Below are 21070 nucleotides of genomic sequence, written 5' to 3'. Positions count from 1 at the left end.
CCACTCTTGCTAGTTCCGAAAAAATCATTACCGAATTCAGAACAAAAGAAATGGCGATTAGTAATTGACTATCGTCAAATCAATAAGAAACTACTTTCTGATAAATTCCCACTCCCTAGAATTGATGACATTTTAGATCAACTAGGTCGAGCTAAATACTTTTCATGCCTTGACTTGATGTCAGGTTTCCATCAAATAGAACTTGAAGAAAACTCAAGAAATATAACATCTTTTTCAACAAGCAATGGCTCATATCGCTTCACGCGATTACCATTTGGTCTCAAAATAGCACCAAATTCATTTCAGAGAATGATGACTATATCATTCTCTGGTTTAGAACCTTCTCAGGCATTCCTTTATATGGATGACTTAATGGTGATAGGATGTTCCGAAAAACACATGATTAAAAACTTAACTGATGTTTTTAATATATGTAGGAAATATAACCTAAAGTTGCATCCGGAAAAATGTTCATTTTTCATGCATGAAGTGACATTCCTAGGTCACAAATGCACAGACAAAGGAGTTTTGCCAGATGACAAAAAATATGACGTCATCAAAAATTATCCTGTCCCTCACGATGCGGACAGCGCAAGACGATTTGTAGCATTCTGCAACTATTATCGTCGATTTATAAAGAACTTCGCCGACTATTCACGGCACATAACTAGATTATGTAAAAAGAATGTTCCTTTTGAATGGTCAAGCGAATGCCAAAACGCATTCGAATACCTTAAAGAAAAGCTTATGCACCCCACATTATTACAATATCCTGATTTTCGCAAAGAATTTTGCATCATAACGGATGCTAGTAAACAAGCTTGTGGAGCGGTTTTAACCCAGAACCGAGACGGAATTCAGATCCCAATATCTTATGCATCACGTTCGTTTACAAAAGGGGAAAGCAATAAGAGTACAACGGAACAAGAGTTAGCGGCAATTCATTGGGCAATTACCCATTTTAGACCATACATTTATGGCAAACATTTCACAATCAAAACAGATCACAGACCTTTAACATATCTATTTTCTATGACCAATCCCAATTCAAAATTAACTCGCATGCGACTAGAGCTTGAAGAATACGACTTCACTGTAGAATACCTAAAGGGAAAAGATAATTTTGTGGCAGATGCACTGTCACGTATCACTATAAACGAGCTGAAAGACATATCAGCAAATGTACTAAAAGTCACTACAAGACAGCAAAGTAAACAGAAAAATATCTGCGCAGATACTAATATAAATAAACAAGAAGAAACTCTTGTTAACGCTTCTAAGCCCAACGTATATGAAGTCATTAATAATGACGAAATACGAAAAGTAGTGACTCTGCGAATAACTGAATCAAAATGTTTATTCAAACATGGAAATAAAGTTATAGCAAGAATTGATGTTAGCGATCTGTACACCAATGGAATTCTAGACTTAGGTCAGTTCTTCCAAAGGCTTGAAACACAAGCCGGTATACATGAGATCAGCCAACTCAAAGTGGCACCGAGCGAAAAGATCTTTGAAACAATTTCAATAGACTCTTTTAAAAAAATGGGCAATAAATTATTGAAAATATTGAGAGTAGCGCTACTCAAGCCGGTGACCCAAATATATGATCAAAAAGATCAAGAAGCGATACTGTTTACATACCATGACGATCCAATTCAAGGAGGTCATACAGGCATTACAAGAACGCTAGCAAAAATTAAAAGACATTATTATTGGAAAAATATGACACGTCATATCAAAGAGTACGTTAATAAATGTCAAAAATGCCTTACGTCTAAAACAACGACGCATACAAAAACACCCCTTACAATAACGGAAACACCAACTTGCGCTTTCGACAGAGTGATAGTAGACACTATAGGTCCACTACCCAAATCGGAAAATGGTAATGAATATGCAGTCACTCTAATCTGTGACTTAACAAAATATTTAGTTGCCATACCAATTCCCAACAAAAATGCAAATACAGTCGCAAAAGCTATATTTGAATCATTCATTCTGAAGTACGGTCCAATGAAGACGTTCATTACGGACATGGGAACAGAATACAAGAATAGCATTATAGCCGACTTATGCAAATATCTGAGAATAGACAATATAACGTCTACAGCACACCACCACCAGACATTAGGTACCGTTGAAAGAAGTCATCGAACCTTCAATGAGTACATTCGTTCATATATATCAGTAGATAAAACTGACTGGGACATATGGTTACAATATTTTGTGTACTGTTTTAACACTACACCATCCGTAACGCATAATTACTGTCCATATGAACTAGTATTTGGTAAGACTAGTAATTTAGCAAAACAATTTAGTAACATAGATAATATAGACCCTATATATAACATAGATGATTACGCTAAAGAAGTTAAATTTAGACTAGAAAACGCGTATAAAAGAGCACGCATATTATTAGAAAGAAATAAAGTAAAACAGAAAACCAGTTATGATAACAAAGTTAGCGATTTTAAACTAAAAGTAGGAGATAACGTTTTAATAAGAAACGAAACAGGTCACAAACTAGAACCAACGTATCTAGGGCCATTCGAAGTAATTAGAATCGAAGAAAACAATAACATAGTAATTAGGAATAAAAAGAACAAAGAACAGAAAGTTCATAAGGATAGGTTAAAAATATATAATTAATGAAACGTTTTATACAAAATAAATAACTAAAAAAAAAAAAAAAAAAAAAAAAAAAAAAGGTCTGATCAACCGAAAAAAAAAAAATTTAATAAGTTTTTGTCTAAGAAAGTTAAAAATAGAAGCATAACGTAATTATAAACAACAAAAAAAAAAATATAAAAAAAAAAAAAATTCTTTTACACAAATTATTCTGAGACCAAACTTTTTCTAATAGAAAGGATAAATAAGAAATAATATAAGAAAAAAAATGTTTTAATTAATTAAATGACTACATATATTACGTCATTTCTCTAAAAAGGGAGGTGTAGTGTATCTACCCTCACTATAACTCTACTCTACATATATATAAGTAACGTACATACATTGTGACACTTTGTTGCAAACACAAATAAACATAATTCACATCAAAGACCACATGCACTTACATAAACACTCCAGCCAATGAAATACGATCTAACGCTTATACATAAGCCGATCGCGGAGCGTGAGAATGCTGAGCATGCACTTAGCAGCTCAAGTGGTCAAGCCATACATAACATATGTATGCCTTCTGCATACACATGTATATGTATATACAATATGTACAATATGTAAGAACACCATGTACGGGTAGCTGTACCCAAAGACAGCAACATAGGATTTCATTCAAATAAAACGATTCAAACGGAACAGACGCTCTGAGCTATTCAATATCTATTACACTGAGCTATTACTTATTACTTATTACAGCATATAATCTGTTAATATTTTAACAACAAAGTTAGATCCAACTTCGATTGGTACTGTAGTAAAGTTTCGTTTTTCAACAAGTTAAGTTAAGCATAAATGCTCATTAAGGCACCGAATAAGAATAACACAAACTTTTTGGCGCTTACTAAGAAGTTAATTAATTTTAATTCTTCTTGCTCCTTTTAATGCTTTTTTAAGCCAGATTACATTCAATAAAGCTCATTTATTTGTATAGCTCAAAAAGAATACTTTTGCTTACTTATGACGCAAAATCGAATTTTTGTAATGGTTAATGCATTGTCATCACATTCGTTTTTTATTGAAAGCGTGTTCGCGTTTGGAGTGCGGTGAAGTAAACAAAATCCTTAGTTGTTATATTTCCCCTTTTCTACAGTTTGTGTTTGATACTCGAGTGGCTCTTGTGGCACGCGCGCCATTTTTCAGGATAAATAACGAGGCAAATTTGGGTAAACGATAGGTTGGTTGGCTGGTTGGGAAAACGGGGCACTTTTCTGCCTTTGGGCAGAATGAATTGCGGCAACCGCGGATCCGCTGCAAAATCCCCATCCAAAATCCATCTGAATGTGAGGCTGGTGGAAGGATTTGGCGTCGACGGCAATTTCAACCGAAAATGTTCACGTTTTGAATACATCCCATACGCGAAATCGATGCACGCTGATTGATTGACAATAAGCGTAAAGTGCCGGCTAAGACAAATGTGATTTGATTCTTTTGCACATGTGAAATGCTGCAGTCTGACATATATGATTAAATCGTGCCGCGGATATATACCCATGGCATTTGGCTTTGATTTGCATTTTCGTCTGTCTGGAATGGTATTTCCAGCCAGCCAAATTGATTAATTGGCAGTGACACAATGACTCTTACACTTACTTCCTTGTGGGCTTTTCCATTGTTTTTAGAATGCGAATCGATGATAAATGAAGTGAAACGTGCCGAGACTGGCTGTCCGAAAAGCATTATGCAAAAGTTCTTGGCCGTTTCATTGGGGAAAATGATGCGTGAGCAATTTTCCAAAAAGTTGAATTAAATGGAAAATGCCATCTCGCCATTGGGCAGTCGGCAATTTCTTGCGGTTCGCTTTTGTCTTTTCAATTAAATCGAATAATGCCAATCGAAGCGTGTTGAATAAATTTTGATTACGTGAACTTTTTGAGCGCATCGCACTTCAACTTTGTTGTCCTTATGCAAAAAGTTATGTACATGGGATTATGTTGCTGTGAAAAGTTGTGTAAGTGGCAAGAAATAGAAAACTTAAATGCTTTGTTAAGATATGTATCAAGAATTGAAGTTTGAAACTGAACCGAGGTGGTTATAAAACCTTTTCCATCACTGTATGTGTTATTTATTACAATTTTGTGACTTATTAAATCTTACGAAAGCTTCAGACAGCGGTGCAATTACATTACCGAGTTGCCCCAAATTTTTCAGAAGCCCTAATCTGTCTTTGAGTATTTCGTTGAGTGCTCAGCCACCCACAGGGCGTATGCGTAATGCACTGTTGGCAGCGGCTAAACTCCGTTACTGCTTCCCGCACTAATTGCTTTAAGCACATAATTATACAGTCATCCAGCCCATGACAACACACATACACTGCGAAAAACACAAGCAAGGGGAACGCGCACACTGAGATGCACACACGGCGTATGCGTAATATGCTAATTTATCATACTTTTTATGCCACTCGCCCAACTCGCACAACTTTATGGCAGGGCAAAACATGAAAAATGCAAAAATGTAAAACAGTCGCCGACCCCGGCACCTATGCGTGGCTATAAATTTGCTGGTTCGCCCCAGTCTCGGGAGTGGAGCCCTTTTTTTTGGTGGTGGGGGGGGTGGGGGTGTGGAGTTCCGCTCCTCGTTCTTCTCACTTTGCTACACTGGAACAAAAGGCACTGACATGCGCCAACCAACGAACACGTGCTGGGAAAATGAAAATTGCTGAAACGAATCCTCGTTTTGGACTCTTGAGTTGAGAATTTGAAAATTAAATGAAGTCAGTGACTGTGTCAGTGACGGAAATGAGTTTGTCTCCTCACCAAGGACCTCGACTTCCCTGCCCCGAAAATACACACAAAACAGTTAACGTTGCATGAAGTCGGCACTCGGAGTATTTATGACTTTTGAAGTTGTATGTTGAATGAATTCATTAGCATTTGGCATTTGCATGGACTGCCAGATAGAGGCTGGGGCAAAGGCACACATTGAAACTAGGTGGGATGGTAGGACCTGTACCCGCGTCTGCTCCGAAACTCCCATCAATCATCTGCTAAAATGTTGAGCCATAAATTCATCGTGTTCAATAGGCAGTCGGTCAGATGAGAGCCGGTTATTTGTGCTCGGCAGTAAACTAACTGCTCAAGTGTTGCAGTTGATTGACCAAATTGAATTATGCTTTGTGGCTCCAACTACGGCTTGTGCATCTCGATTCCGATGGCTTGGACTGCAATAGTTTGTACTTCCAGACGGGACGGAACAATCAGCAAAGTTCTATTAAAGTGCACATGTGTGATTAAAGTATGTCAAATGTTTAATCGGATAAACTTTTCGGACAAAAGCACAAAGTGGGAGAAAGTTAATAATTACCTACTGTTTTGCTTACTTCGTTTAATGGGAGTTTTCAGCAATTTGTACAGAAATATAAACTACAAAGTATTCACAATTTACAATCGTAAAAATGTGCTCTTCATTTAATTAAAATACTTTACTCGCGTTCGTTGTACAATTTCCGATGCAAGGTAAATATTCAGTACAATATAAATGTTTAAGCGCGGGAAACAATTCGTTTTGCACTTACTGGCCAAATTTGTTTCGGCATTCTCTTTTGTTGGGATTTGCTACGTAATCAATTTAAGAGTTAAAAATACAAAAAAAAAAAAAATACTACAAAATTATGGTAAAGGCAAAGTGTGCTTGGGTATCCTTGAACTTTTTTACGACATCTTAGAACACAAAAAGCGACGAGCAGGAAATTAATACGCCTGAATGCTTGGCTAATAAGCAAACAAAATTTCCCGCAATTTGTGTCAGTTGAAAATGTGAACAAAACGATCAAATTGTTTGATGCTATTTGCCTTTTGAATCCGGATCTGCCATCTCTTTCGTCGGAAGCTATCCATCTCTGTCGCGCACATTTTTTACTGGGGACAACAGACAGGAGTCTGTTTACTGGCGACTTTATACTCGCTATTTACTTGCGCACAAACAAACGCAATTTGCTTTTATTAAGTGCAAATGTTTGTTTAATATTTTCCAATTTAATTTACAGCCATTCACGGACCGGAGTCAATTCGGCTTAATATTATATCATTTCGGACCGATTTATTCTGCTTCGTTTGGCCGTTGTTTTTTGTATTTCGCATATTAAATACTTTTTTTGATGGAATTCTTTATTTGCTTACTAGCTGGAATGACTTTATGCATTTTTAATCATGCATCCCTCGATTTCGATGCGCTTTTTTGACATGACTTGTGTTAAAATGTTGTTCGATTCGTATAAATTAATGAATTCTACTTAAAAATGGAGTGTGAAAAAAGTTGGTGAGCAGTTGAAGAAACAAGCCCATACTGAAAATTTCCCAAACTTAAAGAAAGGATTATTTAAAATTTATGTTTACATAACAATGAAATAGCATTACAAAGACAAGGTAGACAGACCGTATCATCAGCTTCCTTAGCAACCTTTGTTTAATGGAAAATAGTGCAGATGGCAGACTTGCTGAACATCTTTGTTGCAAATAATTTGGTATTCTGTTCTCCAGACTCCATTGTCTAGTATCTTGCAGTTTGATTTGAATAAAATGCGAACGTCTGGCTTACATTTAAATTATCAAATGTCTGGAAATGTGCAAATAATTTTTCACCTTGCATAAAGGTGCAGGTAACTAATTGCGTTGCGATGGCAAATTTGAATAACATGAACAGCGAAAAGTGTTGCCTACTTTTTGGGGCAAATTAGTTAGATATGTTTCGCGCATAATTACCCCTCGAAATTGAAAGTTTCATTATGTTATGCTGCCTCCTGAGTTATCAACACTTTTCAGGATTCTTCTCGACACTGCTTAGCCATTCAAGAGCACCTTTCAACCGCTGCCGCCCATAATAAAACATTTCCGCAAGCCAGCGAACAAGTTGCTAAGCCGATTCAACCGCAGCTGCTTCAGCCGCTATACACTATACAGTACTATATTGCTGCTCCTCCAGCTCTTGATCCTGCTCCCAAGGCTCTCACGGCTCCTTTGCATCCTTTGGCTCCTTTAACTAAGCCCAAACTCAGCTCGGGCTGTTCAACAGCCGCGTCACATTTTGCTAATTGCCAAGCGGCAGCAGCGGCACAAACTTCGACAAGGACACGACAACTTTGCGCCCTCTCTTTCTTCTGCTGTTGCCACTTCTTTTACCCAAAACACTGAGCGAAAAGCAAATGTACAAAAGCTGTAATGTTAACAAAATAATTAATTAATTGTACAAAAAGTGCTACTATTCGAACGCAAATTTAGGGAAACGATTTGTTCTGTAATTGCTAAAAAATTTCCTTAAAAATCAGTCGCCATTATAAAGGACTTCGCCTGCTTTATAAAATAAATTTTAAAGTTTACAGACTCCATGAGAATATGTGTCACACGAATAGATTTTCTCGCAGTGCGCTACCTTTAATGAAATCATAACGCAGCCTGGCTGCTCTTGGCGAGGGGAAACTGTTTTCAGGTTGCCCTTACAATTTAATTGCTAATTTTTTCTATTTTCGCCGTTGCTCCCCTTCTCCCCTTCTACCCTTGTCCCCCTGCCCCATTCCCTCACCTTGAGCTGAGCTTGATTGCTGTTTTTGTGTAAGGGCAGCGAATAGCAGAAGGGGATGCATATTTTTAAATTCCATTAGCCTGGGGCGCTGCTCGTGCTGGGTAAATTCAATTTACATTAGATGGCAGCGCTGCGAACTAAACTTGGCATAACCCGATATCCGGATAAAGTTTGCCGGCCTTAAAGGAACTTGCGTTGGAACGCTCCCCAGCAAAGTTGCCCCAGGTTGCATATGAGCAGGCCGATGCAGTTGCAGTTGCACTCGATTAGGCTCAACTGGGCACAAATCTGGCTAATTGCCGAGTCTTGCCTGAGCGCTGTAATTGCTTATTACACGGCAAACCAACTCACAAATCCCAGCAACTAACTAACCCCTCGACCTCGGCCTTCCCGCCCCCCGGGCAACACCACCCCACCCACGACATTGTCAACTCGCCGTGTGGCACTAGTGCACTGAGAGAAACTTTCCACTTCTGGCTTGAGCCATGTGTACAATGTACTTCACGAGTCGAAGTCGAATTGAAAAGTGGCTACAGTTTCATCCTATATCTTTTTTAAATCCCAGAAGTGGTAAGGTCGCAGTAGAAAATCCCTAATTGAGGACCAGTTTAAATGGCTTTATTCTGTGCCATAGGTAGCAGACGTGCAGTAACTGTGGCTGTAGTAATTGCCATTCCGGCACTCAGCCAGAGGCATTTTGATTGCATTAAGCGGCTGCCTGGACAAGGGGGAAAAAAAAAGTCCTATAAAAGGGGAGAAAGTGAGTGGAAAGCCAAGCGACCAACTTGTTTGTCTCGGTGGTCCACTTATACCCTTATGAAAAGCCATTTAAAGCGACTCAGCCTCAGGGCTACGCGGAGTAGCTTAGTTTACCTCCTTATAAACCAGTTTACACCAATCAACTCGTCACACAACAACACTGTTTAATCAGCGCGCATTTCAATTATATTGTAGTAAGCCTGGGCCAATACGAATAAACCAATTACCTCAGTTGCAATTACGTCATGTAACTCCACAAATTGTTGTAAATTGGTAATAAAATTAACCTTGTGAAAAACCGAATAAAGTTGCCAAGCATTTGAACGGATCCCAATTAAAGCCGGAGTCATGCATTGCTGATGGTTATTTTATTTTTTTTTTTAATATTCCCCACGACCAACAGGAATCGCGCGACGTCGAAAAATCAGTTAATTAATTAAGTATATTTACACACAACACACAAAGGAGGAGCTGCCACTAAAATGAGGGGAGTGCGAAACTAAGAGGTGGAGCCATTGGCATTGCTTTTTGCACTTTTCCCTTTACCCTTTGTTGTTGGCCCCTCATCCTTATTTTTTTCCTTTTTTTTTGTATTTTTTATTCAGAAGCAACAATTGAGGTTAAGTGATTGTTGAGCGTGTAAGTGGCGCTCGTTAGCCGCTGACAAGACGTGTTCATCAGCATGTGGCCCACACCGACAGACACTCAAACAGACACACACACACACACAGGCGAACAGACTCGCACACAGACGCATTCGTCAGCAGAAGAGCCAAAGGATATTCCTGAAGTCGACAAACGACTGGCAGTTAGAGCTGAAAAAAAGGAATGCAAAAAGCAAGAGCGACCGCCATTTAAATCGGTAATTTTTCATTTGACATCCCAAAAAGCTGAAAACTTTTTACCTCATTCCACCCCAACCCATCTCGCATTTTCGAACCACTGGTAACCATCCACCTGACCAATCGCCCCGAAATGTTGTGCAATTAATTAGCAGCTGAGTGCCCTTTTCCCTGCCCTTTTGCTGCGAGAAATTAATTTACAAGCCCACTTTGTAGTAAATTCTGCATGCAATTTGTAACCACACTCGATAGGACATCTGGTCTAAACCTCTATAAAGATTTGAGTGTGATTGGAGATTGGAGAAACTTCTATATATACATATATTAGGTGGATTTTGCAAATATGTGTAATATTATGCAATATCCATTCTTAGAAATATGTTGTGGTATAATATATTTTGATCTTATTTTCCCTTGCCTAAATTCATGTATGTTGGTAAAGCTGATGGCCGAGCAGAGCATCTTGAAAGTTCCACTCAAGGAATAATAAAGAACATCTTACTCAAAGTGCGCGTTCCATTTATCGTCCAGGTGCTCCTTTCTCCTATTAAGTTTATCTCGTTTCTCTGCTTCAGTTGTAGATAATTCATCATATGAATTACTCAACCCATTTCGCAAACTGTCAATCTCGGCGGCACGAACACCTACAACGCGCCCTCCGTCTTTCCAAGTTTTGACCCTTACCACGCCCACATTCACAGCTGCATGAATGGCTCCACTTCTACGCAGTACTAATGGGTATGTTGAATTCTTAACAGTTCCTGACTATATACCAGGTATATTGTATGAGCTTGTAAGAATAGAACAACTCAGCACTGAAACATTTTTGTTTTTAAATGTAAATGTAATTGTATTTAAATGTAATTAAAAGGTATTTTTTAGTCGACTATAATTATCTTTTATGGTTTCTTTACTGAGGAGCTGCTCATTTTTATGGCCTGCCACGTTGTTTTGTTCTTGTTGCTACTGGCAGCCACATTCCTTACCCCTTTGGCTTTTCTCGCCGTTTTTCACTTCGGTTACCGACACAACGCCATGTGTCTTGGCCTTCCACCGTTTTCAAACTCCATCCGCTTGGGTTCTTTTATTATTTTTTTGTAAATTTTCAACTGTAATCACATCATTTTACATCATATTTCATACTTCATCTTGTTTCGGGCGAATGCAAAAAAAAAAGTGGTATGAAAGGTGGGTAAAAAAAAACATCAACTGCTGTCCCCTGTTCTTCATCCTGTTTTCCCGTGTCCTTGTTCGGGATGCCACGTTTCCAACTCGCTTTCGTTTGCCCCTTTTGGTGAAGTGGGTGGATATGGAGCACACATGTAATGGGACTATGTGTGGATATGGAGCAACCCGAGGATGGACATAATCACAAATACTTGCTCACAGCGCACAGGAAATTACTTTAATCAGCGACTCAGGGGAGCGCAACAAGCCATCAAGAATCGCACAAAAATCGTTACAACTTTGAAAGAAGAAACGTATTCAACGCATTGAAGAAATAATTTTCATTAAACTACAAGAATAATCGGAGATAATTAACCCCTTAAAATGCATTAAAAAATCAAAAAGTTATATAAACATTTTTGCTTTGCACCACCACTGCTGAGTAAATGGTATCTGATAGTCGAGAAACTCGACTTAGTATGATAATATACTACAAACCTATAATTATAAAATAGTTATTTTCTTTTATATATTTATTACATTTAAGATAAGATAAGTGGTAAGTTTTAAGACTATAGAGAACATTTACGTACATATATTCATATACAACATATACTGGCAATATAGACTATCTTTGACATCGATCTCCATTCAGTGTATTTCCATACATAGGACCTCGTAAAATTATCGCATAAATTAAATACTTCAATATGAAAGTCTACGAATAGTCATAAAACCAATCAAAGGACAATGCGAATAAACGTTTCGGCCCGCAATTTTATTATCAACAAGCATCGGAGAAAGTTTCGGACTTCAAGTTTTGAATAATTTCCAGTTGAACGGTCACAAAAGAGCGGAACAAAGCCCCCAAGGGTTGAGGAAAGCCATTCCGACCAACATTTAACGACGCATAAAATTTATAAATATTGGTGGGGAAATCAGGCTTCCTAGATGGCTCAACTGCGAATATATTTTGCATAATTAATGCAAATTGCAATTTTTATGTATTTGTATTGGCCGAATCCTTGGGATTTTCCCAGATTTCTGCCTCTTAAATCAGTTTTTTTCGCTGCCCCGCTAAGGACATCAATTGGAAATTACAATGTAAATTAACTCGATGTAAAAGTTTTCCTGCAGCTCAAGCTGTTTGCTGCATACTTGATCAGATGAATTAGGACTCGGTTCGCTCGACTTGAGTTCATTTGAGAGTTGGAGCATGGTTGGTTGGACTGAGGACTGACTCCCAAGTCCGGAGTCCGAATAGAAATTGATTTCTGCCCACCCAGATTGCTGCCCATTTTCCCACCCAGCGACGGAAACTGGCAAGAGGCGGAAACATTCGCGTCAACATAAGCTCCCACGCTCCTACACATTGGCAACAGTTTGGCACGCGTATCGGATGGGAATCGGGTAAACCGGGAAAGTAAGTTTCGAAATTGGGCCGACAGGCTGACAGCCGGGAAAGCTGCGTGCCAGTCCCCTAAACATGACAGGCGGACAAAAACAAAGCAGTATTAAAAACTCATCATCCGGCCGCGTTGCAGCGCCACGAGGAAAAATGGCATGCAATGGAAAAGCGCTTGGTGAAGAAGCGAAGGAAAGGCGGGGAAAACCGGGCAAAAGCAGCGAAAATCTGCCGCCTTCGCTGCTGCTACCGGCAATCGCAGGTTGACTGACATTTGGAATGCAGCGGAGCTTCGTTCTCGTCGTCCTGCCGCCTGGGGGCCCACTTAAGTGGTAAGGATAACAGCCAACTGTTGTTGGCAGCTGGCGCTGGGACAATGAACTCTCCAGTCGCCACTTGAACCAAGGTAAACCGATCTAGCTGGCTGATTTAATAGCTGCCAAGTCCAAGTATATTCGCCTTTAAAATGGATCCTTGCCGTTCCCAGTGATTTAAAATCACATTTTAAAATCTGTAAATCAACAAAAATCTCTAAACCAAGAGGACTAATAGTTAGTAGTCTTTAAATAAGTTCTTTGACTCTTCTATCGATGGAGTTAAGATTAATACATAAAGTGGCTACTTGGCTTCTTTTCGTCAATGGAAATTAGCGAATACAAAAAAAAATATACTTTGAGAGGTGCACTGATGTGCTGATGGGTCCGCCAAAGGGGCATCGTCTAACAAATCAAACAGTTCGGGCACGCCATAGGATCATAATGCGCTGGATTATATGCAGCTGGCATGCCAAGCAGCGATTACGAATAACCATCCACCACTCATTTGGAGTTGGTCGAAACCTTAAGGTTGAATACACACTTCCTGTAATCGTATGTGTGGCGGCTCTTCAGTTTCCGTTCGAGTGCATTCGGGAAATTAATTGCTTTGCACTCGAATATACAACTCTTGGTGTTCACCGCCACCCACTCTCTGCGCCCAGTCGTGTTGACATTAATCAATGACAATTTGGCATGGCCAGGCGCGTCTTCGAGTAGGCAGTAGCAGAAAACCGGACGAGAGCCACTCCAAAGTGTCAATATCAAATGAATTGCAATTAAGCATAATCCATCAGGCCATGTGTGAGTGGGCGGAAGTGCGAGAAAGAGTTTGTCACCCGCTGGTAATGCCAATTAATGATTGCCGGGCTGCAATCGCATTCTCGAGCCACTTAAACACTTTGGGCGTTGACAATTAAAATGTTCCCTCGTTTCGCCACCTCCTTGTGGCCCCCCCCTCTCATTATACAAAAGTCCTGCAGAGCTGCAATTGGGACAGAAAAAAATACAACACTCTGCTACTGCCTTGAAATACCTCTTAAACAGCATTCGAATAATTTAAATCGTTATGAATTTTAATGGGGATTTAAACTTAAACTTGACTTAAGTTTGCTAAATCATTATTATACATTTCGGTTTCTTGAATGAAAATATTTTGTATAATTTTAATATAAATTAAATACCCTTTTAGACCTCAAATACCCTGTAAAAGAAAAAAACAGCGGACGTCATACGGTTGTCCCGTTCTGCCTGCCGGAAACGGAAATGATAAGCGAGTGTCAACTTGCCAACTGCTTTTCAGCTTCCTCTGCCGGTCGAGTGTGTGTTGTGGTTTTATTTTTGTTGAATTTAATTAGAAAAGTTAGTTGGGCCTGGGCCTGGTCAGGTGCATGACCTGTTCCCGTCACCGCTCGCCTCGCCAGCTGCTGAAGACGCCTCATTTACTCTTTTGGCACAAAAGTCGAAGCCACTTTTGATAAGTGCGTGCTGCGAAAAAGTTGCTCAAATTTCCAGCACCACCGAAAACGTGACAAAAACTTGTCAATGCACACGAAGTGGCGAGGAACCGGAATGGTGCCGAAAATTGGCAAAATGGAGAGGAGGTCCACCAGCAAAGGTCCGACAGAGCGTGTCGAGTATGCAAAATAGGATGAGTTGCAAGGACAGCGACAAATGTCCGACATTAGCTGGAGAGCCGGAGCAAAAAAAGTGGAATAACTCATATTTGTGCGGCCCGAAAGTCGAGATACCCTATGGATTTCATTATATTCCCATTTTTGTTGGGAGCTAAACAGAAATAAACCGAAGCAAATTTATCTTAGTTTAAAACGAACTCTAGAAATAGTCACTTGACTCTTTACAAGAGAAATCGAAGAATCACTTTACTGCACATGAGTACAGAGTAAACAAGTCTTTGAAATAATAGGTATCTGAAAATTAATTACAGTTTTTGCGAAATTATTATATGTTGTTTTTCATTATCCGTATTCTGTGTGTAATAATAGTTTTTTATCTGGAATTAAAATATATTATTATTGAATTTAAATAAACCACATCATTTTATTCAACTTAATTCATGCTATTATAAAATATATGTTTCTATTGTTTCTATCTATTTAATTTTTATTTTTTTTTAATTTACAATAAACATCAATATAAGTCAAAATCTTTTTAAATTGTAGCTAGCAGAGAAACCAGAGGACAACCTAGAAGTGTGTGGAATCGATGAGGAAGTGAGAACTTGGGCCAGGACAAAGTAGAGGAGCAAGTTCGCTGCTGGTAACCTCGTTTATTATGTCATCGGGACAGCGAACGGGGAAACCATTTCGAGCGCTCTGCGGGAGGTGCAAATGGGTTGGTGGGTGGTGCAGCACCCACAGGTGATTGGGCAGGTGTGCAAAAAGGACGAAGGCACGTGCTCGGGGTAGAGGCGCAAAAGAGTGCGCACGACCAAACCGCGCGGAGGAAAAGTTTCGCTGGTGGAATGCCGTTGGAGACCCACTGGAATGCAGCGGGTCGCATCGGGGTCTCCAACTTGCTGGGCCGGGATCGGGTGTGCAGGAATCGTAACTGTAAACTTATGCAACTGGGCAACTGAGCTTGTTTAGATTTATAAGCTGCCACTGTCCTTGGATGGGCGTTGTCCGATGGGCGGTCGCTGGTAAAATGCATTGAAGGTAAAAGTTGAGTGCGGAGTTGATGCTTGCTATCAGCGAGCTGCAGATATTGAAGTTAGTCTCCTCCAGCAGACATACACAATGAAGGCCCTGATTGGGGCTCAGAATATAGAGGAAATTACTTTGGAAAATATAAACATAGTGTATTTTTAAACTCTAACCCTGGTAAATGTGCCGTGAAAATACAAAGATTCCTCAATGTTGACCCAGTGTTGCCTGGCTAAGCATTTCACAGATTCCTCTTAAAATAAAATAACTAACTTTCACCCCCTATTTTTTGTAATGTAAAGTAGTACAACTTGTCTGCCGTTTTAGGTGATCGACCCAAATTTGTCCCAAGTAAGAAGCCGTTTTATTTAAAAAAGCTCAATCTGTATTGATAGTTTACAACGATAGCAACAGTATTATAATGTTAAAATTGTCAGTGAAAGCAAAAAAGAAACACATAAGCCTTTCCCTCCCAATCAAAAGCCAATTTCTTTAAATTAGGGCCAATCTAGAATCGTCCAGAATCCGAATGCACGGTGAAAGGAAGTGCGTCGACCATCTGGAGGAATGCCGGTTTTTGATGACCACTTCCTTGGCGACTGCCATGATGAGCCCGAAGGACTTTTGCCGCGTTGGTGGTTCGGTGGCTTTGCCTCGATGTGCGTTGCCTTCGCAGTGGCGCCCATTGATATCGTGAAAACTCACATGCAGATCCAAAGGCAAAAGCGTTCAATTTTAGGCACGGTCAAAAGAATACACTCTTTAAAAGGTAAATTCCTAGACGGATTTTTAATATATATAATGAAATAAAAACGATGATCCCGATTTTAGGATACTTGGGCTTCTACGATGGCTTCTCGGCTGCCATCCTGAGACAAATGACCAGCACCAATATCCATTTCATAGTGTATGATACTGGCAAGAAAATGGAGTACGTCGATAGGGATTCATATCTGGGAAAGATTATTTTGGGCTGCGTGGCTGGAGCTTGCGGTTCTGCGTTTGGTATACCAACGGATCTGATTAACGTGCGGATGCAAACCGATATGAAGGAGCCGCCGTACAAGCGACGCAAGTATTTTGACCTAGCTCGCGAATAATCGCCATCAATCTTAGAGTTTCTATTGCCTCGATTTCAGCTATAAGCATGTCTTCGATGGACTCATTCGAATTCCCAAGGAGGAGGGCTGGAAGGCACTTTACAAAGGTGGATCGGTAGCGGTCTTCAAATCATCGCTAAGCACTTGCAGCCAGATAGCTTTCTACGATATTGTGAGTATTCAAATGCTAGTACTTAATCTATTTAGTTTCCATTCACTGCGAATTGTATTTTGATATCTTTTAAGATTAAAACGGAAGTGAGGAAAAATATCTCTGTGAATGACGGATTGCCCTTGCACTTTCTCACTTCGCTGGGTACATCGATCATTTCGTCTGCGATCACTCATCCCCTGGACGTGGTAAGGACCATTATGATGAACTCCAGACCCGGCGAATTTCGCACAGTCTTCCAAGCGTCTGTTCACATGATGCGCTTTGGCGTAATGGGACCCTATCGAGGATTTGTGCCAACTATAGTGCGAAAAGCACCGGCCACCACTTTGCTATTTGTTTTGTACGAGCAACTGAGGCTCCATTTCGGAATTTGCTCCCTGGGAGGGGAGAAGTACAATTAAGACGATCGTGCTGCGCATTCGGAATTTGACAAAAATACCATGTGAACTTTTACCAACGTTTTTTTACGATAAAGATTTCCATGTTAATTCAAAGAAGTATTTAAGTGCGCTTACTAATGGAATAAGAAGTCCTCGTAAAGCAGAATTATAGCAAATAAAAAATCGAAGCCCAGTGCTCACTGGATCATTGACCTCAAGAACCTTTTCCTTCCGCCGAACGAAACATCAACCACAACTGGTCGCATTATAAATTGATTACAACTCGCAACGTGACTAATGAACATTAATTTGTCCAACTCCTTGACAAGGAGGACGCAGTTGTGCCACCGAAGATGGGGCTAAATGCCAGCACGTGCTGTGTGTGTAGTTCTAGTTTAGATGCCGCCACGATGACAACTAGGCGTATGAGCAACAATGCCCGGACAACGTTGGCGGACTCCGCCATCCCATCCTGCCGCCACACATCCCTCCAGTGCCGCATTCTGCGTTGTGTGGGTGTCGTGTCACGTAAACGTGGGTAAATGTTGCACGTATGAACGGCATTGTTGTGGATGGCTGGCGAGCATATGGAGGACACTCCGGCTATTACTCCACACGCACCCACTCTCGACTACCCTTTAATCGTGATTGCAATCATTGTGGAAATTGAATTTGTAAGTAGGCAATTTTAGAACGATGGCAAGGCGCAAAAATAAGAATAACGCGACTCAATTAAACTGAATAAAAGCTCGATAGATATTACTCTCACAACCCTCTACCTTAAATCATACTAGCACTTTACAAGAACAACCTCATTTTATTCTTTATGTGCTTTGAAATAAATTAAACGATCGTAATTGCCTCATAAAAAGCACGAAGTTTTTGCGAGTGTTTGATTATGACTAGTCCTTTAGCCCAAACTAACACTCAGGCGGAGCACCCACGATTTGCATAAATGCTTTGAGCCAAGTTTATGGCTGACTTGCGATTGCATCGACGATGAGTTGTGCCTCAGATGTCTGAAGACCTGGGGCAAGGGGTCACAGGTCAGAGGTAGCGGTTTCGATGTTTTCTGTTCCACTTGCCAGGTTATTAGTCGTTTGGCTGGCACATTTGGTTTGCCATTAAAATCATTTGCATAGTTTGTGTTTCTTCAGCCGCATTGGTCTTCGTGGCAAGCTTGCCTTGGTTTGCATTATTAAATATAACGCATACGCACTGTTGACCTGTTTTTGAGCGAGCAGCTCTGTGTGCAATCAATGCGGAATTGAATGCCTCATGAAGGTGCATGCGCCGTTTATTTAGCCTGACTCTGGTCGAGTTTGCTTAGCAAATAAACAAGAGTCCGAGGCCAGGAGTCTGGAAGCTACCAATTATTTGACTAGTGGACAGGATGCCATTGAGGTCACACAGGTTAGAATAGGTGGGTTGGAAAGCAAATGTTTGAATAGACGGTTTCGGAGCTAAATGACATAAGATAACTTAGATTCAAGTTTGGTGGTTCGGTATAAATGAAGGAAAATAATCAATATTTTAATATAAATCTTCGTTATATTTATTGTGTGCTTCTGTTACCAGAAAAGTATATAATTCTTTCTTTTGTGTTAAAATACATATACAAAAGGTAATACTACTTTTGGCTGACACACATTGCTTCTCGCACTCATTCATCATCTTCAATTTCAATGTACCCAAAATTAACACGAAGCTGCTCGAAACTTAAAAAAGTAATGACCGTATTGGGTACCATGCGCAAAACATAGGGCACCATACCGCGAAAAGGTCCGCGACTTCCGAAGCGCATCATATAGGAAATGGAATTTATCAATCTTCTTGAATCCACCATTCTGAGGTATCTCAAGTTCTCAATGGGCTTGATGATTGGACCGCAGACGAAAGCAGCCGTCACGGAACTTATCAGGTGCAGCAATGTGTTGTCGTGCTTCATGTGAAAAAATTCTGCGTAGATCTGCTTGGCCTGTGGAATTGAACAGGGAATCAAATAACATTCATATTAAAGTTATATATTTATAAAACCATACCTGATCGTAAGCAGCATTTTGGCTGATGGTGATGAGGCTGGACCGCATAAAGGAGAGGAAACATCCGCTGTACAGCTTCGTAAAGCCCTCTTCCCTGGTCACACGGTACAGTCCATCGAAGACGTTTCGATAGTTCCACCGCGTTTCCTTGGGCAGCGCGCGATTGACCTGCATCCGGGTGTTGATCAACTCCATGGGTGTACCCACCACACCAGCCACACAACCAGCCAATGCAGCCACCAGCACTTTGTCCAACAAACCAGCAGGATCATCCAGGTGCTCCTTTCCCATTTCGTACAGGTGAAACCGCATCGAGGTGTATGTCAGCTGTCTCAATAACTGGGCACTTAATCCATCGTATAGTGAAATAAAACCTAGGAAGGAAATTTCCTATCAAAACAAAGTTCTGCATTCACACACAAGTGTGCCACAATAGGATCCTAATTGATTTTTATTACAGCAAAAGTTAGTTTTGCAATCTTGTATAAGTATTTAGATAGTGATCCTATCCTAGGTCGCTAGTGATTTTATTTATAGCTTGTACCCATAATTACCATGCGTTCGAATTGCCTGTTGGAGATTTGAAGCCATTCCTCTGTCCTTCTTGATAACCACCATTCGAGCCTCGATCAGATCGAAAGGTGCCGTAAAGCATTGCGCAATGGCACCTGCCACACCGCCACTCCACCACCGTGGACGTATTCTGAAAAAGTTGGTTAAAAACAGATGTTAAAGGACTCTAAAGGATAGGACTCACATCGTTTTGATCTTTTCGTCTTTGGGGGCTTCAAACCGAATAGCCAGCTTGCTGGATGTTGTCCTATCCGCCACTTTTTCGTCTTTATAACTCTTTTTGCTCGTATGTCCATCAATCTTTTTTTTTCTGTTTCGAGGGGAACTTTTCCGGATGGGATTAATTTGACAGCAAAGTGAATGTGTACTTTTGAGTATTTGGCCGAAACAGAAACTGTCAGCTCTCTGTGCTTTCGGACATAAATATTTTTAGATGGCCAGATCAGGCTGTTATTCACTCATCGAACACTTATTTTTTTACATCAAAATCATGTTAGTACGGGTACGTACTAAAATCCAAAAAATCCAAACCAACGAACTGATTTTTAATGAAATAGTCGTATGACTTATAGTTTCGTATGTGTTTCCTTATTATTTGTGGTTTCTTAGCATTTCCACTTACCAACTTGTGGGACTTCTCATTGACATGCGTCGTTCACAACATCATGCTGCTAAGGAGAACGATCCACGTTGCCCAATTGCTGGACAGGAGTCCGAACTAATTGGCCCAGGACCTCCTTTTTGTTGCTCCGCAGTTGCCCAGCATTCTAAGCGGTGCTCCGGGATGGAAAGGAGCCACATCCGAGCAGGTGTTGCAACGTGGTTGAGTAATTTTGGCATAGTTCCGTGGCTTCGAACTCGACAGACAGCCACGGGAGATGGCAGAACTTTCCGGAGTACTCCGATGTTCGCACAGTTGTCATGGCATTATCACGGCCATTAGGCATCAGCCACTGATGCGAGTGTGCACCACCCATCTGCAGTTCGAAATTGGTTGCAACTTTTGGACATATTAGAGGCAAAGCGGCGGGGCGCCACTGAAAGTTGCGTTCGCTGGGATGGGAAGTTAGGGGACTCGTGGGTTTTATTCTGTACACGTTGAGTGGTTTCAAATTGTGGATTTATCTGTAATTTACAAAGTTATCAACAATAGTTAAGTAGTTCGTATTGTGCAGCAATGGGTCTTTTAATTGTCGTTGCAAGCTACGAGTGGCACGAAAAATCATTAAATTCTTTATCAAAATAACTATCAATTATTACTTATTTTCACATATATGTATAAATCATACTTAGAAATAAATAGGATCTCCCTTTGAAGTGTCATTTAATGAAAAAATTGCAATTTTCATTTTCATGCTGAATAAATTGCCTCGATTGGATATGTAAAGCATAATCCAATATTTAAACAATGAAATTTCGGTTAGTGCTGAATGATTAACCAA

At 40.2% G+C, this 21070-nt stretch overlaps 2 protein-coding genes and 2 long non-coding RNA genes across 9 annotated transcripts, besides 2 other annotated features; 2 read left to right on the top strand and 2 right to left on the bottom strand.

The window, feature by feature from the left end:
• Positions 1 to 3383: part of a mobile genetic element that runs on past the window's edge.
• Positions 3384 to 5504: 2121 nt separating this feature from the next.
• On the bottom strand, positions 5505 to 6264 carry lncRNA:CR44674 (long non-coding RNA:CR44674). 3 transcript variants are annotated; one of them, NR_124990.1, is made up of 2 exons: positions 5992 to 6264; positions 5505 to 5895 (listed from the first exon to the last, which is right to left on the bottom strand). It is a non-coding gene; the product is annotated as a long non-coding RNA:CR44674 (long non-coding RNA). The 3 variants fall into 3 exon arrangements; NR_124991.1 differs by having other exon boundaries at positions 6008 to 6264; NR_124992.1 differs by having other exon boundaries at positions 6203 to 6264.
• A 5142-nt stretch (positions 6265 to 11406) lies between these two features.
• Positions 11407 to 11454: a mobile genetic element.
• A 4330-nt stretch (positions 11455 to 15784) lies between these two features.
• Dic4 (Dicarboxylate carrier 4) lies at positions 15785 to 17795 on the top strand. Of its 3 annotated transcripts, none has more exons than NM_001275092.1 (4): positions 15785 to 16127; positions 16190 to 16433; positions 16498 to 16630; positions 16705 to 17795. In NM_001275092.1, exons 1-4 carry the CDS (start codon positions 15926 to 15928, stop codon positions 17032 to 17034), a joined length of 909 nt encoding a protein of 302 aa, NP_001262021.1. In that variant the 5' UTR covers positions 15785 to 15925; the 3' UTR covers positions 17035 to 17795. The 3 variants fall into 3 exon arrangements, with proteins under 3 accessions (NP_001262021.1, NP_001262020.1, NP_649054.1); NM_001275091.2 differs by having other exon boundaries at positions 16190 to 16429; positions 16705 to 17128; NM_140797.3 differs by having other exon boundaries at positions 16705 to 17128.
• Positions 17796 to 18548: 753 nt separating this feature from the next.
• CG6893 (uncharacterized protein) lies at positions 18549 to 20010 on the bottom strand. 2 transcript variants are annotated; one of them, NM_140796.2, is made up of 4 exons: positions 19813 to 20010; positions 19610 to 19758; positions 19056 to 19429; positions 18549 to 18991 (listed from the first exon to the last, which is right to left on the bottom strand). In NM_140796.2, exons 2-4 carry the CDS (start codon positions 19671 to 19673, stop codon positions 18677 to 18679), a joined length of 753 nt encoding a protein of 250 aa, NP_649053.2. In that variant the 5' UTR covers positions 19674 to 19758; positions 19813 to 20010; the 3' UTR covers positions 18549 to 18676. The 2 variants fall into 2 exon arrangements, with proteins under 2 accessions (NP_649053.2, NP_001369058.1); NM_001382188.1 differs by having other exon boundaries at positions 19887 to 20010.
• Positions 20011 to 20244: 234 nt separating this feature from the next.
• Positions 20245 to 20845, top strand: lncRNA:CR43987 (long non-coding RNA:CR43987). Its single transcript, NR_073945.1, has one exon. It is a non-coding gene; the product is annotated as a long non-coding RNA:CR43987 (long non-coding RNA).
• Positions 20846 to 21070: the final 225 nt, after the last annotated feature.

The sequence above is a fragment of the Drosophila melanogaster genome, chromosome 3L, assembly GCF_000001215.4.
Source record: "Drosophila melanogaster chromosome 3L".
In the NCBI taxonomy this organism is placed as follows: domain Eukaryota; kingdom Metazoa; phylum Arthropoda; class Insecta; order Diptera; family Drosophilidae; genus Drosophila; species Drosophila melanogaster.
Note: the sequence above shows the minus strand (reverse complement) of the source record. Positions and strands in the feature narration are given on the sequence as shown.

Coding starts and splice junctions, on each gene's coding strand:
- CG6893 (NM_001382188.1), bottom strand. CDS start 19,924: ATGGACATACGAGCAAAAAGAGTTATAAAGACGAAAAA. Junction 19,759..19,886: donor AGAGTTATAAAGACGAAAAA/GTGGCGGATAGG, acceptor CAACTTTTTCAG/AATACGTCCACGGTGGTGGA. Junction 18,992..19,055: donor AAAATGCTGCTTACGATCAG/GTATGGTTTTAT, acceptor TCAATTCCACAG/GCCAAGCAGATCTACGCAGA.
- Dic4 (NM_001275092.1), top strand. CDS start 15,926: ATGCCGGTTTTTGATGACCACTTCCTTGGCGACTGCCATGATGAGCCC. Junction 16,128..16,189: donor AAGAATACACTCTTTAAAAG/GTAAATTCCTAG, acceptor TCCCGATTTTAG/GATACTTGGGCTTCTACGAT. Junction 16,434..16,497: donor CCGCCGTACAAGCGACGCAA/GTATTTTGACCT, acceptor CCTCGATTTCAG/CTATAAGCATGTCTTCGATG.